The sequence below is a fragment of the Dipodomys merriami genome, unplaced genomic scaffold (assembly GCF_024711535.1).
Source record: "Dipodomys merriami isolate MVZ:Mamm:240054 unplaced genomic scaffold, mDipMer1.0.p SCAF_1, whole genome shotgun sequence".
NCBI classification, from domain to species: domain Eukaryota; kingdom Metazoa; phylum Chordata; class Mammalia; order Rodentia; family Heteromyidae; genus Dipodomys; species Dipodomys merriami.
The window spans coordinates 64,720,692-64,737,639 of record NW_027202270.1 but is presented as its reverse complement, the minus strand read 5'-3'; the positions used below and the strand labels follow the sequence as shown (position 1 = coordinate 64,737,639).

General features: G+C 38.9%; 1 protein-coding gene across 2 annotated transcripts in view; it reads left to right on the top strand.

Moving 5' to 3' along the window:
* Positions 1–5,170: 5,170 nt before the first annotated feature.
* Positions 5,171–16,948, top strand: part of Acvr2a (activin A receptor type 2A) — a 90,658-nt gene continuing 78,880 nt past the window's right edge. The window contains exon 1 of one of the 2 annotated variants that reach the window (XM_070023594.1): positions 5,171–5,892. In XM_070023594.1, the coding sequence (XP_069879695.1) occupies positions 5,838–5,892 (55 nt within the window). In that variant the 5' untranslated portion in view covers positions 5,171–5,837. The remainder of the gene's footprint in view (positions 5,893–16,948) is intronic. The other variant, XM_070023604.1, reaches the window with a different exon arrangement.

Below are 16,948 nucleotides of genomic sequence, written 5' to 3'. Positions count from 1 at the left end.
TGACAATTCTGTGGCACTACATGTTCTTCCAAACTTTAGTCACATACATCATTTGCTTATATTACCTCTCTACTAGGGTATCTCATTGGCACTTCAAATTTAATACTTTCAAAACTGATTTTCTTTTCACTATTCATCTCTCCAATCCCTGACTCATCACATACCTCTCCTAAGTCTTCCCCATCTCAATAAATGATGCTACCTACACTGAGTTGCTTAAGAAAAAAGTAGGAGACATCCAATGCATCAGCAAGTCTTGTCAATTTCAATTCCGGAATATACCTTGAATTGGCCCACTTCTTTTCACATTAGTTCATAGTATTATCATCTCTTCCCCAATGTATGGCAAGACCATTCTAGCTACTCTCTGCTTTCTTTGGCAGTCACTTTCAAACCTATTCACCATATAACAGACAGAATGATCTTTTAAATATACTCCAAATCCCACTCCCTTAAAACCAAACCAAACCTCTCCAGTTGCTTGATGCGTGTTTGAATCAAATTTTATCCCCTTATTGGGCCTCTAAGTCAAGTTTCTAAAAAATGTTTATAAATACTTGTCATCAATAGTCCATTCTGATCTCATTGGTATCATTATCTAAGTTTGAGACCAGCGTTGCTCTGAAAACTGCACTTTGAACAATAATGATTATTGTCATCCTTTTAATTTGGAATTGGTTTAAGGTACTTTACCTCAAAGAAATATACTATTCTTTATTGGACAGGATTAACCTGTTCAATGGTTATTTCCATTTCTAAGACACTAAAAACCAATGTGACTAACAATACCTGATATTACCTAAACTAACTGCCTATCCATCTCCTATCTCCACTCCTGCACATATCTCTGCTGGAGAAAGGGTCAATAGAGCCTTAATTAAGAACAATTCAGGGTTCAGGATTCTTCTAGCTGCTCAGCATTTTTAGTTATCAGACTGGGATTGAGTCTTAGTACCTGATCAGGAAAACTAAGTAGCCATGGTTATGAATCGAAACTGGAGGATGAGAAAATGTTCTTTCCAAATCAAATATTTTTTTTCTTTTTTTGTTTCCAGCACATTTGCTGGGGTTTGTAGGGGTTGCTGATAGTGTGGAGAAAAAGTCAAATGTTGCCTCTGGGATGTTAGAGAGAAATCAATCGGATGCTGAGATTTTAATTTCTAGCTAGCTGGGTTAGTCTTTTATCAAAGTGCTGGACACATCACTTCCATCACAGCTAGTTTAACTGTTCTAGTTTGTCTTAAAATATTTTGCCTTGCTTTTATTCTCATCCACTCCAACATCCTCTTCCTTCTCAGAAATGTGTTTTGTTCATTCCTTTGTCTCAACAGCAACCAGAGCTTGGATGTGGAAAGTTTTCTATCCATCTTGGCCACATAAAGAGAGGGTAATCATAACAGATATGTTGATAATTTCTTTTTTTATAAATATATTCATTTGTTATACCTTAGTGCATAGGTATGTTAAAATTTTGTTTGTGATACATGCCTATAACTCTAATGCATTAGAAAGAAAGGAGGATCACAAGTTCTCTTATATAGCCTGAGATTCTGTCCACAAAACAAAACAAATAATCCAGCATAAGTCTGTAACCCTAGCTACTCATGAGGCTGAGAACTGAGGATTGTGGTTTGAAGCCAGCCTGGGCAGAAAAGTCTGTGAGACTCTCATCTAGAAAAAAAACTACTCAGAAAAAGGGATGTTGCTGTAGCTCAAGTGGTAGAATGCTATTAGCCTTGAGCAAAAGAAGACTAGGAACAGTTCCCAGCCCCTGAGTTCAAGCCCCAGGACCACCACACACACAAAAAAAAACACAAAACAAAAATCAAATTTGTTATTTGTGCACTTCAGGAGTGCTCATGTTTTCTGACATTAGTATAAAATTTTATAATAGAAAGGGAAAAAAAAGAAAGACTTTTAAGACCTACATTGAGAGGTAACTTAACATCCTACCTAAAAGGTTTTCAATTATCTATCTGAACATGATGAAATTCGACATGATAGTTGGGTGTCTCCAAAAGCAAGTGAATGCCTTAAGGAAAATTTCTTCAAATATGGGATCCCACACAACATCAAAGGCAATTTCAATTTTAGTCCAGTTTAACTCCAGACCTACTTCACAGTTGAAAATGTAAACTTTGTGTATATTTTGGGCTATGTATTTTTCTAACATAACTAGTCATTTTAGCTTTGTGCTAGTGGCTCACTAATCTTAGCCACTCAAGAAGCTGAGATCTAAGGATCACAGTTCAAAGCTACTCTGTGCTGTAAAGTCTATGAGACTCTTCAATTAACTACCAAAACCCCTCCAAAAAACTGGAAGTACAGCCAGTAGAGCTGTGGTCCCTTGAGCAAAATAGCTCAGGGACAGTGCCCAAGCCCTGAGCTCAAGTCCCAGGACCAGCACTGAAAAAAAGGGCCATTTTCTATTTTGGAAGCACTAGATTAAACTGCCTTCTCAAGAGTCTTCCTACTGTAAATAATTTGTTATTCACATGAATTTCTTGGTAGGTCTTTAGACTTGAAATTCTAGCACTGTACCAGCCACCACACTAGATCCTGAGTTTGAGTGATTGACCTTAGCTAGAGCTATTTACCTTAGCTAGAGCTATTTAACCTCATGTCAAATGTTCTGGCACACTACAATTTCTTTCATTACCTGTCCCCCCCCACCCCCACACACACCTTTTACTTTCCTTCCCAAAGCCAGACTGGAATGTTTTCAATAAAAGGACCTGTATAAAAAAGGTAATTCTAAAGCTAGCTACCTTGGTTGTGCCTTTAATTCTAGCCACTTGGGATGATGAGGCGGGAAAATTGAAAGTTTGAGGATAACCTGACTACTTAACCAGACCTCATCTTAAAATGCAAAATCAAACCAACCTAAAAATGATTCTAGAAACAGTATGATTAGCTGTTGCTACCTCCATCTTCTTTTCAAGTTTTGGAACTCCAGTGAGAATTAGTCACAAATTGTCTTTGGTTCTTTTTGCTTTGTTTTGTATTTTTATTATTTTAGTTCAGAGGGTGAGATAAACACAGATTTAGGAATAGATAGCTACTGTTACTGGATGCTAACAACTTCAAAAGGTTTGATTCTGTTAATATTCTAGCTAAGACTTTGACTTGTTGATCTTTAATACTACATAAAAATAATTTTCATGTTCTCTTATATTGGCAAGTTTAGGTGGTAAGATAAGAACTGTATTTTCCAGTTTCAGTTCTCTACTTGTTATTCCAGTTATTCCACATGCTGTGGTTTCACAATGCAAGAAATATTGAAGTAGAGTGATAAGACAACATGGGGCCTAATTCAGGTTATAACTGACACCAAATTCCTAGGCTGAAAGTGATTCTAAATGAAAATACCCTTTCCTATTCCGGAGTCTGTTACGTCTTTTAATTCAGAGAATGGAAGGTTTATACATGTTCTCATAAACTATATAAGATCACTCAGACATCTGGAAGACCAAGTTGGGACTTTGTTGCACAATACTGGTCATATTCTGAGCACAACTTGAGAACTAGAAATCTTGGAGAGAGTTTAAAAGAGCCACAATGATTATTAATAACCCTGACAAGTTGTAGATAATTACAGGATGAATTTAATAGACAGAAATACAGAGTAATTTAGGGGAAGAGAAAAAGAAAACACTTAAGTACAAGGGAGAAGGCTTGACTTTATGGAAAAATGTGGGAATCTGAAACTCTTTCAGGACAACACGAATTAGCACGTATTTGTTTCATTTTTCTTAAGAAAACATAAAAAAAGTAAAGTGTCTATAACTCCATTGCATTTAAGAAAAAAAGATAGCCAACCTTTAGTAATTTCTGCAATTATTTACCAAACAATTATATGCTAGACACTTCTGGATGCTGCGATAAAATAGGGGAAAAGACCAGCTTCCTTGAGCTCACCGAAGTGTGGTAAACGACAGAGCTAGTGACTTTGAATAGCCTTTAGTTTGTATTCTGTAGCCAATTTCAAATATAGCAGATATCCTGAGCTTCTTGAGGTAGAGATCCTATTTTTACATTTTGGATCCCATTCAGCGCCTAGCACACAGCACCTTGTAAGCAATCAACACGGATTAAGGGGGGGGGTAAAAACAGCCCCCCCCCAAGGATAAATTTTGAAAGGATAACTCATATGTCTGTGGCCACCAAATACACGGATCGAAATCTGCAGGGTTTTTCCCTTCCAAGCTTAAGTAAATGTTTGCGAACCTATTACGTGCAGAGCAGCTTTCTAAACAATGCTTTGTGTTTAAAAAAAAAAAAAAAAAGGTATGGTGGAGAAGGATTCAAATTGCACATCGTAATTGGAGTGAAGAAAACCAAACCCGAAAGGCAGGAAGGCCTTTCCTTCCCTTGTGAATTTGTAGTTGATGAAGATATTTATTTATTTTAGCAGAAAGACAAAAAACGCTTAGGCAGAAGCCCCAGTGTGTGTGTGTGGGGGGGGGGGGGGAGGCATCCCCAGGGCTGGGGCGCCTATGCCGGTTCGCGTGCACAGAGCTCGACTGGGCAGCCCGGCGGGCGCGGCTCCTCTCCCCCCCCTCCCCGCCCGCCCCGCCCCGCGCCACCCACCCGGCGCCCAGTCTAAGAGCCGACTAGGCTCCCCCCGCTCCCGAGGAAGACCAGGCGCCGCAGACGCCCCTGGTGTGGGGGGGGGTCACTGGACTCCCGCCACCCCGCGGGGTCCTGTTTCTCCTGAGGTTCCCCCCTGACCATTTGGGCGGCCACTCTAGAAAGGCCGGTGGAAGAGGGCGCGAGCCGGACGCCAGGCGCACCGGGTCTCCAGTCGACTCAGCCGCCCACTCACAGCCCGGCCTCGGCGCAGGGACTTTGAGGCGCCCGCGCCCCTTTGTCGCGGGATCTCCCGCCCCAGCAGGCCGGACGCCCAGGCCTCGCGGTATCGAGCCACCGTCCGCCCCGCCTCTTCAGCCTCCTGTCGGCCCCGCCCTCTCTCTTGCCCCTCCCCCGCTCCTGCCTCGCTACCCCGACTATCTCCTCGCGCTCCGGGCCCGGCACGCGCGCTGCGCCAGGCCGCCGCCGCCACTGCCGCCGCCGCCACCGCCACCACCGCCGCCGTCGCCGCCGAGCGTTCCTCCGCTGTGCCTGGCTTCCAGTTTCGGGCCGGAACCGGAAGTGAAGGGGGCGGGGCCGGCGGAGGCCAGGAGACCGAAAACGCGGCCGAGCCCGGAGCCCCGGAGCTGGAGCCAGAGCCTGGACCAGAACTTGGCCGCCGCCTGCAGTTGCCATCGCCTCTGCCGCCCGCCGCCCTTTTCCCCGCGCCACTGCCGCTTCGGCCGCCGCCGTCGCGAGCTCGGTTGCCAGTGGTCCGCGGACTTTGGGCGTCCGGGTTGAAGGTCGGTCCGGACGTCGGACCCAGCTCGGTTCCCGGACTGTCCGGGCGGCAGCGGACGCCGCCGCCGCCGCCGCCGCCGCCGCCTCTGGGTCGCCTCGGCCAGGCGTTTTGTTCCCGGAGAACCGGGAGGCGAGCGGAGCTGACAGTGCTTCTGACAGTGATTTAAACCCGCTTTTGTTGTTGTTGGCTTTCGTTGTTCGGTTCCGTGTGTGGTGCGTGTGTGTGGCGGGTTTCCTCCGTGGTACCTTTTTATTGTTGTGGTTTTTTCCCCCCCTCTTTAAACCCACGAACGTTTTGTTTTGTTTTGTTTTTTTTTAAATTTTTTTTCCTTTTTCCCCCCCTCGGGGCTTCCGAATATGTTTTATGACGGTTGATTTTACACCAGGAGGTTTGTTTCCAAGGAAGACCTAGGGAACTGGATATCTAGCGAGAACTTCCTACGGCTTTCCCCCGGCGCCTCGGGAAAATGGGAGCTGCTGCAAAGTTGGCGTTTGCCGTCTTTCTTATCTCTTGTTCTTCAGGTAGGTGCCGGGAGCGCGGCGGCGCGGCGGGGCTGCGGCGGAGGGGTGGTCGGTGCGGCGGGGCGAGCTCCCGGGCGGCCCGGGGAGGTGTCCGCGCGCCCGGAGCAGCCCCTCGGCTGCTGCTGCTGCTGCTACCCACCGCTCCCCTCCCTCCCCTCACCGACCCCCCCCCCCCCCCAGTTTTCGATGGTGATCTGGAAGCCTCCATGAATTTTTTTTTTTTCTTTCTTGTTTTGAGTTAGGTTGACGAACTGAGCGTGAGTGAGCGCTGTGTTGTTGTGGAAGTGAGAAAGTCATGGTTTGTGGCCCTCACACTCGATGACAGCGCCGGTGGGGTTGCGGCGGAGCCGCAAATACCACAAGTGACAATTTATGCAAAGGTTGAGACCCAAAAAAAGGAGTGTTCCGAAATGTCAGGGAGCTCTCAGCTCCTTCAAAAACAAGGGCGGGTTTTGGTTGCCTTCTAATTAGTGCTTCCCTGGTGAATATCTCGGCAGCCGATCAAGTTAGTTGCTACTTAATTTTGACCGTGAGAAACAATGCATCCTATCAGCAATTTAATCTGGGTCCCTCCTCCTCCTCTCCCCCCCCCCACACCTTTTTTTCAACTTCATTGTCCGGCAATGTTAAAAATAGTTGTAGTTGTTGTTGGTGTATTAACTATAACCCAGTGCAGAAGAGGTATGTCACTGTGGGTCGGTTCTGTGCTGGCTTTCAACCACCATTTATGTGCTCTTTTCAGGCATAGATTTTGCTTACCTACGGAATACTTATTTCATAGGCTTTGTATTGAAGCATTGTTTTCAGTTTAGAACAGCTCAAGTGAAACTGTTCTTACTGTTAAATTTGATATTCTTACGAGCCATATTTTAACCCAAGGTTGGAATTTGATATTCTTATGAACCATATTTTAACCCAAGGTCTGGCCATTTTATGTTTAAAATTTTGATTTTTGTGAGGACGTTCTATGGTTGCAACCAGTGGTTGGAAAAACTAGTCCTTTGTATTTGAAATTCTGTAAATGCCTACATCTAGCTGAACGGTGGGCAAATGTACGTAATTGGAGAGTTGATCTGATAGAAGAAACAGTTTAGAAATCACAATAGGTGTGTTTATTTTAAATATCCAATATCTAGCTACTAGGTTGTGATATAGAATTATAGAGGCGAAAACAAATGGACAGGTTCCATGTCTTTATCTCATTTGCCACAGGGAAATTAGAGGGTGGTAGTCTTTTCTTTGTGTACCTCTGGTGTGTGTGTGTGTGTGTGTGTGTGTGTTTGTGTGTGTGTGTGTGTGTCCAGCTTGCCCATCCCCCCACCTTTTAATAGAATCTTTGGTAATGTATAGAATTTTGCTGAATGGTACATTTCCTTGTGGTTAATAAATGGATAAAGTCTAGTCTTATGTCTGTAGTGGTATTGATCAGTTCCGGGTGGGCTGAATGTGTTGTGAAATGGCGATCATTGCCAGAGATTAACCAAAAGAATCATGTCTGTATAAATGGAAGAAGGAACATGCTTAAGGCTTGCTGACAGTTCTTTTTATGAACGTTTGGAGGAGAAGCTAAACAATGGTGTGTCTGAAATGAATGAAGGCCTTAATAACATTAAACATCTTGGTTTGGTGGAATTACTTAACCATGTAGTTTCTAATCTTTCCTGTAGTACTCTTTCTCCTCTGTCCCTGTATGTTCTGGCTGTTGCACTAGTCCTGTACGAATTTCTTTTCTGTTCTGTCCTTGAGGAGGAGGGGCATCATGGCCATAGACCAAGAGATTCTGGCCATTATTGCCTCCTAAACCTACTTGTGTCACATTAATTGGTGAAGGAGATTATTTCTGAACAGTTTGAAGGTATTACTTCTGAAGAAGCAGGCTGTCAATACATATCTTACAACTTCCTCTGCTTGTCTTGGGTGTAAAAAGAATTGAACATTACTTTCTTGAGGATTATTTTCATTGGGCCAGGAGGTTAATAGCGAAAATTTGAAATACAGTCATTTTGTTGTTACATATCATATAGAGTTAGTCCATTTAAACTAAGTGAAAATTAAGTATTATTGCATAGTTTTTTAATGATCATTCCTTGTTTAACCAAAATGTATGATTCTACTGAAAATAATTGAAATAATTGTAAAAGCCTTATTCTATATATGTGCATGAAGGTTTTTAGTATTTAAAATGTCTGATTTTAAAAAGGGCTTTGTTATGGATCAAATGCACTCTAAAAATGGATTAATGTACTCTTCCTACTAATTGATTTTTCTATGTAATATGTAATTTGACAGTAGAAGCATAAGGATGGATTTTTTTTTAGAATGAGAATTTAAGACATTTAGCAAGTTATCAGATTTTTTTAAGTTTGTGGATATTTGACTTTTAAAATATTAAATTGGAAACAGAAAGGAAGAGTTTTATTGTAGATGTACAGGATGGATGTTTACTGTTTCCTTTAGTATATTGTGGACTTGGATTCCAGTTTCCATCCCATGCTATATATTCCGGAGACCAGTTATACATACTATTCTTGTCAGATATAGTCAGTATATAATTTGCTCCTGGAGCTCATTCTAGGGGAAAAGGTTTCAGTTTTGCTGTCATCCTGGAATACCTTCAGATTCCTTTTGATTTTGAATTTTTTAAAATTCTTTTATCCCTTCTCAGATTCTGTTTCAAAACACAATTCTGCTTCTCAATTATTTTTTTAAAACATAGTTAATTTGGATTTTTTCTCACAATTTGTTAAAATAGTATAAATTTAATACTTGCTACTACTACTAAGTTTTAGCCTGCTTGAGTGATGCATCTATTGTGGTATTTGAATTATACTGAAGTAGGTGAAAATTCCTTGTGTGGTTACTATATTGTTGAAAGAAGAAATGGAGATATAGTAACTGTTACTTTTTCTTTAATTAAGTTAGACAATACTCTGTGTGCCTCTGTGTGTGTGTGTGCGTGCATGTGTGTGTGTGTGTGTGTATGTGTTGGTAGTGGAGGGAGAGTTGGGAGTACAAAGAATCTTCTAGGACTCCTGAACTTTGGCTAACAAGTGATAGATATTAAATGCTTTGTTTTCTAAAAGGCAAAGTCTCTTAAATGCCTGTGATCAAATCCAAATGTAATATGTTGAAATGTGCATACCAGAGAAAAAACAAAACAACCTCCCCTCCCCCACTTTATTTTTAAAATTTCTTCTGTTTATGATCCAACCCAGTAGTTCACAAGCTAGGGTGATTTTTGCCATTACTTTTCAGGGGACATTTGGAGACATCTTTTGTTAGTCCCAACTTGGAGAGAGGGGGCAAGGAAATTGCTACTGACATCTGATAAGATGATAACTATTCTGCAGTACGCAGGACAGCTTTCCACATAAAAGTAGTATCTGGCTCAACATGTCAATACTGTTGAGATTGATAAACCCTATTTTAACCTCTTTTTTTAAAAATTTTATTTTATTGTAAAGGTGCTGTACAGAGGGGTTACAGTTACATGACTATGGTAATGAGTACATTTCTTGTTGAACATTGTTACCCCCTCCATTGTTTTTCTCCTCCTATCCCTTCCTTTCCCTGGTTTTAAACTCTTTATTTTGAAATAATCAGTGAGTAAACTCATTGTTTTTAAGAATGTAGCAAAACTCACCAAATGAAATCCCAATAATCTCAAAACTGTTCGAGTTCTATGTCTATTTTAAGACTACTTTATTGCATTTTTATTCTTATTAGTACTCTTTTTTTCCTCATCTTTGATTTTTTTTTATAAATCAGCGGATGAATTTATTCTTTCATGCTTGTTTATGTTGACACTTGTCTTTCCTAGTGTTACCTCAGATTCTAGTTAGGTAAGGTTGACAGCATTTAATAACAAATATCAAATGATTCCAGATCACTGCATTTGATATTGGGATCATTGATATATCATCATTCTTTTTTTGGTTTTGTTTTGTTTTGGTGCTGGTTGCGTGTGGCTGGCTTGAACTCAAGGCCTGGCACTGTCCCTGAGCTTTTTTGTTCAAAGCTAGTACTTTACCACTTGAACCACAGCTCCACTTCTGGCTTTTGGTGGTTAATCAGAGATAAGAGTATCACAATAGACTTTCTTGTCCATGCTGGGTTTGAACCATCATCCTTGGCTAGGATTATAGGTGTAAGCCATCAGTGCCTGGCACGACATTACTCTTTATGTTGTCAAACTCATTGTTTCTTCTGTTTTCTTTCATTATAGACCTCTTTTCATTTTTTTTCTCCTTTGTTTACTCCTTCCCTCTTTTATGCTTTACTGTAGAATGACTTGATTGTGGGACCCACTTTATTGGTAAACATCAAAGGTACCTTAAAAAGATTTACTCCTGGTTTAAGTGAAAAAAGACTGAAAGTGGAATCTGAGCACACTACCTTTTTCTACTGTTGTTTTGCTTGCTGGTTTCTAGACTACCAAACATAAACATTTGGGGTAGGGGGGAGGGAGTAGTGTTCTTTGGAAATCAGTGAACTTCGATTGAACTTTTCTTTTTTTATGTATTCATGGTTTTCCTTAACTCTTTAATGCTTTTCAAAAGTCTGTGTCTCATACTATTTTTCATTCATCATCTCTGTTGAAGCCAAACTTTGACCACCGGAGAACATATTTACTGCTACTATGGGCCCACATTAGGCTTCCTTTGCATATATTTTATTCTATTAGGTTGTAACAGTTATGTCTAGACAGAATATTGATTTCAAATTGACTATTGAACATGAAAGTTCCAGGAATAAAGTATAGAGGAAAAATGTAAGACGAGTACTGTAAGTAGTAATTGACTTTCCCACTGTCTTTTGACTAGATTTCTGTTAGTCACTATCATGTACTCAGTGCATGTAGTGATTAGGTTTTGTTTAATAAAAGGACTTAAAGGAATTAGGTTGTTGTCTTTGAGGTTGCATTTAATGAGCTGTTAGAATGGTGGGCTTAGGAGGAAAAATGGGAGGTTCTTAGAGATAATGAAACAAGAATGTGACCATGGTGATTTGTAGATTCGTGGGTTCTAGTGCCAATATTGACCTGTCCAGCTCATCTGTTATTTTTTTCTTACCTGGATTATTGTAAAACTAGTTCTTTCTCACTCCTTCCTTATCCTTTCAATCCATCCCTTTAGCTGCCAGAAAAGAAATCTGAATGTCACTCTTGCTTAAAATCTTTTACTGACTGTGAATTACCTTTAGCTTAGCATCTAATGTCTTAGAGTGGTCCTTCATCATTTGGTTCTTGCCTATTTTTATGGTATTGACTGTCTGCTTCAGACAGTCAATTTTGTTGATTTACATCTTAGCTTCACAACTTAAACTTCATTGAACTCATTTAATCCTCATGTGCCTCTCTTTTCTATTCTACAAAATGGGTACATTAATAGTGCCTACCCTTAGAGATGGGTTGAAGATTAAGAGAAATATAAATGCTAGGTATTTTGCCACTGTTCCTTATCAGAATGATTTCTGTATTCTAGTCATACAAACTCAAACCGTACTTTCCTGAATGTGTTACATTTTATGGTATATGAACATGGTGTCTTTGTATATTTTGTTTCTTCCTTCTTTACCTGGGTAACTTCTCTTTTTTTTAAGACTAAGAAGTATCATCTCTGCCACCTGACCCATATTGAGTTAGTTGTTTTCTTGTAACCTAACACTTGGCAAATAATATTGATTTCAGTAGTTGCTATAAATATTTTCCTTGTCTATTTCCACCTTAAATTAGAAGAGATGTTTCTTTCATGCTCCCAATCTTTGAAGGCACCTTCCTTTCATGTCTACAGATCTTTTCCTAGAAGCTGGCATACAGTAGATGCTTAGTAAATGCATATTAATTGGATAAAATGAAATTATTTCATTTCTATGGACCAGATATTTTTTATAATGTTAATAAGTGATATATATTTGGATTAGATGATCTCTGAATTTTTTCTTACTCTAAAGCCTTTGTCTGTAATTTTCATTTCAGTACTAACACTTAAGAAAAAATATTTTGGTGGTGTTTTGATATTTTTAATTTTTTAATTTTTTTTAAATTTTTGTCAGTTGTGGGGCTTGAACTTTGGACCTGGGCACTGTCCCTGAGCTCTTCAGCTCAAGACTGGCTCTCTACCACTTGAGCCACAGCACCAATTCCAGTTTTCTGGTGGTTTATTGGAGATAAGAGCCTGTCACAGACTTTCTTGCCCAGATTGGCTTTGAACTGTGATCCTCAGATCTCAGCCTCCTGAATAGCTAAGTAATTGTTTATTTTAATAGATGTTTTATATCTAAAGTATTTCAACTAAATGTTTTAATGTAGTTTGCATTTAAACTAAACCTTCAGTGTAATTCAGATTGTAAACATTTAGAAAGGATTCTTAATATGTTTCAGGCTAAGTGACATTCATAAATTTTTATCATAACCAACAATAAAAAATATGCATTGCATTATGACTTAATTCCCATGTTCTCTGTGTGTGTGTGTGTGTTTGTATCAAAACAGTGTTTCTTCAATGGTTTACTCTTATTGTGTATGCCATTTGTCTTTTATTCAATTTTATCTTAACAATGTTCATTATATCCATTAATTGATTCAGTGACCAACTAGTAGATTATAAACTTTCAAAAACACCAACCTAGTTCAACAATGCTTTATCTTTTCTATCCTGTACTCTATGAGGGGTGAAGTATAAACAGGTACCATGAAAATATATATACATTGAATGAACCATGCACTAAAAAATAACATACAAGAGAGAATATGTGCCCAGGGAAGAAAATGTAGAGAAAACTGATTCCAAGGGAGAACTTGGACTTGCCTTGTTAGCACTCTTCTCTTTCAGGCTATTTGGATAAATTAAGCTCACAGAAGATTCTGAAATAAAATTAGATTGTTATTTTGGGGAGTTCTGAGTTTTTCATTTAGGACTTACAGAGTATATAGCTCCTGACACTGGGACAAAAATCTTAGTGGAGGTTAACAGGATAATCATCTTCACATGAGGGGAAAAAAAAGGACAAAAGGATAAATACGGCACTTGAGAGTGAACTTGACCAAGACAAGAAGGCAAGGTAGGATGTAGGAGTTTTACCTAACTTGAGGGAAGGTTTGTAATGAAGAGATGCTTATAGAAGGTAGTATAGTCTCAGTTGAAGTAAATTCAGATGAAAGTAATGAAAACTGAAAACAAGTAGTAGATGATACAGTTTCACTTGTAGGTTTCAGAGAAATATATGTAGAATATAGGGCAGAAAACAATTTGAGGATTAAGGCAGATGGTAGCAGTACTAAATAAAATGGGTAAAGAAATAGCAAGTTAGAAGGAAATAGAAATTACGTGCATAGTTAAGTGCTGATATGGATATAGATGTTAAATGAGAATGAAAATATACACATAGATTTGGAAAAATGAGAGTCCATAAAATTATGAGAATATGAGTACATGTGATAGTCTCTAACAGGGGCAGATATTATGTGATATATGTCTCCAGTGTGATATCCAGTTAAATAATTCTGAATATTAATTGCTCAATATATTGTTTGTGCTTGAATAATAAATTCTAATACAGTAGTTAGTCATTTGGTCATGTAGACTATATTCTTTTAAATTTAGGTGAGGCATTTTTTTTAAAGAAACTATACAATTTTGTAGAAATAGATTTAGAAACTTTTCAGACCTCATGCCTGAAGCCTGAACCTTTCAATCTCCATTCTTTCCTAGGGCTTGAACTCTGAGCCTGGGCACTGTTCCTGTTGTTTCACTCAGGGATGGCACTTTACCACTTGAGCCAGAGCTCCACTTCTGTTTTTTTTTTTTTGCGGGGTGGGGGGCGTGTAGTTTATTAGAAATAAAAGTCTCACTGACTTTCCTGCCTGGGCTTCAAGCTACAATCCTCAGATCTCAACCTCCTGTGTAGCCTGTGAGCCACTGGTACCCCACTTCAATATCCGTTCTTTTGCAACTAGATAGAAGCAGGGTGTGTGTGTGTGTGTGTGTGTGTGTGTGTGTGTGTGTGTGTGTGTGTGTGTGTGTGTGTGTGTGTGTGTGTGTGTGTGTGTGTGTGTGTGTGTGTGTGTGTGTGTGTGTGTGTGTGTGTGTTGTGTGTGTGTGTGTTGTGTTTTTTGTTCTTTTTTTTTGGTCTGATTGTGTGTAGTCATACTTGGAATCACTTTATTCTATAATTTTGCTGAAGCAAGAAAATGTAAAGCAAGAAGATAGTTACTAGATTAAAAGCTTTCTTAAAGTAATCATGTCTTTGCATATTATAACAAAAACAAGCCTATTTCTAAGCTTGGAAGGAAGATTTTTCCCTAGTTATAATCACTGACTTTAAAATTTATATTTAGTAGAAATGAGACCAGATCTCTTGTTCACATCTTTATGACTGACTGTGATAAATCAAGCTTGTTTCAAGGCACTGATTCAAAAGGAAAGGGCATGACAAATTATGAGATCTTAGTAAGTTTCTAAAACTCTGAGGCTAATTTTTTAAACCAAGATATATTAAACAAAATAATATGCCACACAACACAGTAGCTGCTTCAGGTTAGCTCTCATATATTCAATCTTCCTTTTAAGTTTAAAAAACATGGTATGTAAAATTTTAAAATACAGATTTTGCTTTGTGCTGGTGGCTTATAACTGCAATCCTAGCTACTCAGGAGGCTGAGGTCTGAGGATCTCTATTCAAAGCCAGCCCAAGCAGAGAAGAAAGACTTTCCTTTAGTCAGCAGCTGTAAGGGTGGCTCAAGTAGTAGAGTGCCAGCGGTAGAGTGCCAGCTGTGAGTGAAAAAGCGAAGCAAGAGAGACACTGAGTCTAAACCCCTGTACTGGCAAAACAAACAGATTTAGTTTTGAAGAGATATTTTGAAGTTTTCAAGCATATTTCTAGTTAATGTGACATAGTATCTATAACTGATATAGCCAAAAAATTATACCAGTATAGAGTGTCTGGTACCTGCCAGGAAATAGGACATGCGGTATATAATTCTTTACAAAAAGTTAAGGTCTCATTCTAGCATATGTAAAAAGACACATTGTATTAAATCATCATCTCTATTTGATGGAACTTAAAATATTTTTCTTAAACATCTTCATTTAAATATTACATGTTTTAAAAGTTTAGAAGCGAAGTTTTGAGATTCCTAAGTATATTTTTGTGGTTATCTACTCAAGGTTTAAGAACACAATTGGTTGACCTTTAAAAAACAACCATCTGAGTATGATATACTGTATTTTGGATTAAAACTTAAGAGTTTGCTGTTCCAATTTGTAGTTTCTTCGTACCACTTCTTTCATCTTTAACAACCATTAAGGCCTTACTTTACACATAACCAAATTAAAGAGAATAAAATAGGTGTTCACTTAACAGATAAATGTTAGGCTAAACACTGAACATTGTGCTAAGCACTTAGGATGTAGCAAAGAACAAAGTAGACATGATTATGTCATAGTGGTCAGATGCATCAAATATCAAATAATAATTATACATTGTCACATGTGCTGCCACAGAAACCAACTGCCACTTTGCATCATATATCAGTCTCTCGTTATAGACGTTATAGACCTTATTTATCTAACTACTATTATTTGTCTTTTCCACTACTAGAGTGTGCACCCTGGAGTCTGTGGCTTGTTCATTACAATACCCTAGTAGGACACAGTAGTTTCTAGCCTGAAAGTAGAAGCTTAATCAATATTTAACTGATTGCTAGAAGAACTGAATGTAGGAGTGGGATCTCAGCGATAGTGACAAGATCATACAGGACTTTGATCTAACAGAAGGAGGAGTTAGAATAAAATACAAAGGGCAGCTGTAACAGTTTTAAGGAGGAACTAGGTCTAGTTTATATGTGTTAGGATGGCTTTAGCAGCTATCTAAACAATGTTAGCCTGTTGTATTAAAGTACAGCTAGAGATTATTCAAAACTCCTTCTAGTTTTGAACAATTTGATGGTGTTCTAAAGCTTGCTAACACTTAGCCAATTCTCTACTATTTTTTTATTATCTAAACACACACACAGGTAGATTTCTTACGCATACAAGTATTTTATTGTTTATTTGTTGATTCATTTATTTTTTGTGTTTGCCAGTTTTGGGGTTTGAACACAGGGCCAGACACTCACTTGTCTTTTTTGCTTAAGATTGGTATTCTATAACATGAACTATACCTCTACTTCCAGCTTTTTGCTGATTAATTGGAGATAAGAGCCTCAGGGACTTTTGTGTCAGGGCTGGCTTGGAACCTTGGTCCTCAGATCTCAGCCTGTTCAGTAGCTAGGATTATAAGTGTGAGCTGCCACCATCTGGCCACACAAGTATTTTAAACACACTATGTACAAACAAATAAAAAATAGAAAAGAGATAGTAAAACCTTGGATAGAGGTTATTGAATTTTTGTAATGTTTCTGTGTTTAGGTTTTGTGCATTTGCTAATTTACATTTTAGATTTTATAAACATTCTTCTCTGAAAGTGTTTCAAATGCTTATTTTTCATAAGATCACCAACTCTTTATTGTTTCAAACACATACTCTATTGTTGATATGTCTGAAGGTAAGTAACAGATCAGCATATTGTATACCTTTTTGTGTGTGTGTACTCATTCTGGGTGTACCTTGGGCGCCTGAGAGCTGTCCCTGTGCTTTTGTGCTCACGGCTAATGCTCTTGAGCCATAGCTCCACTTTTGGCTTTTCTCCTGCATTGGCTTTGAACTGTGATCCTCAGATCTCAGCCTCTTAAGTAGGTAGGATTACTGGTATGAGTCACCACTGCCTGGATATTTTATATCTTAAGTTTTAGGAATTTAGGATTTTTAGGATTACCAAAATCTTAAAGGTTGAAAGGATAACTTTAAGGCTACATATAACCTCTACCTGTAGGTAGTCCACATGAATATTTTTATTTAGGAAGATTTTAAATTTCTACTGATAGAGGGTGGTTCTGCCAAGTTCTACTGCTAGAGGTCTTACTTGAAACAGGGAAATCAGCTCTTTATTTCAGCACAAGTTTAGCAGTAGTATCTTTGCTTCATTACTGCACTACTCACAAAGGTGAAAATAAAGA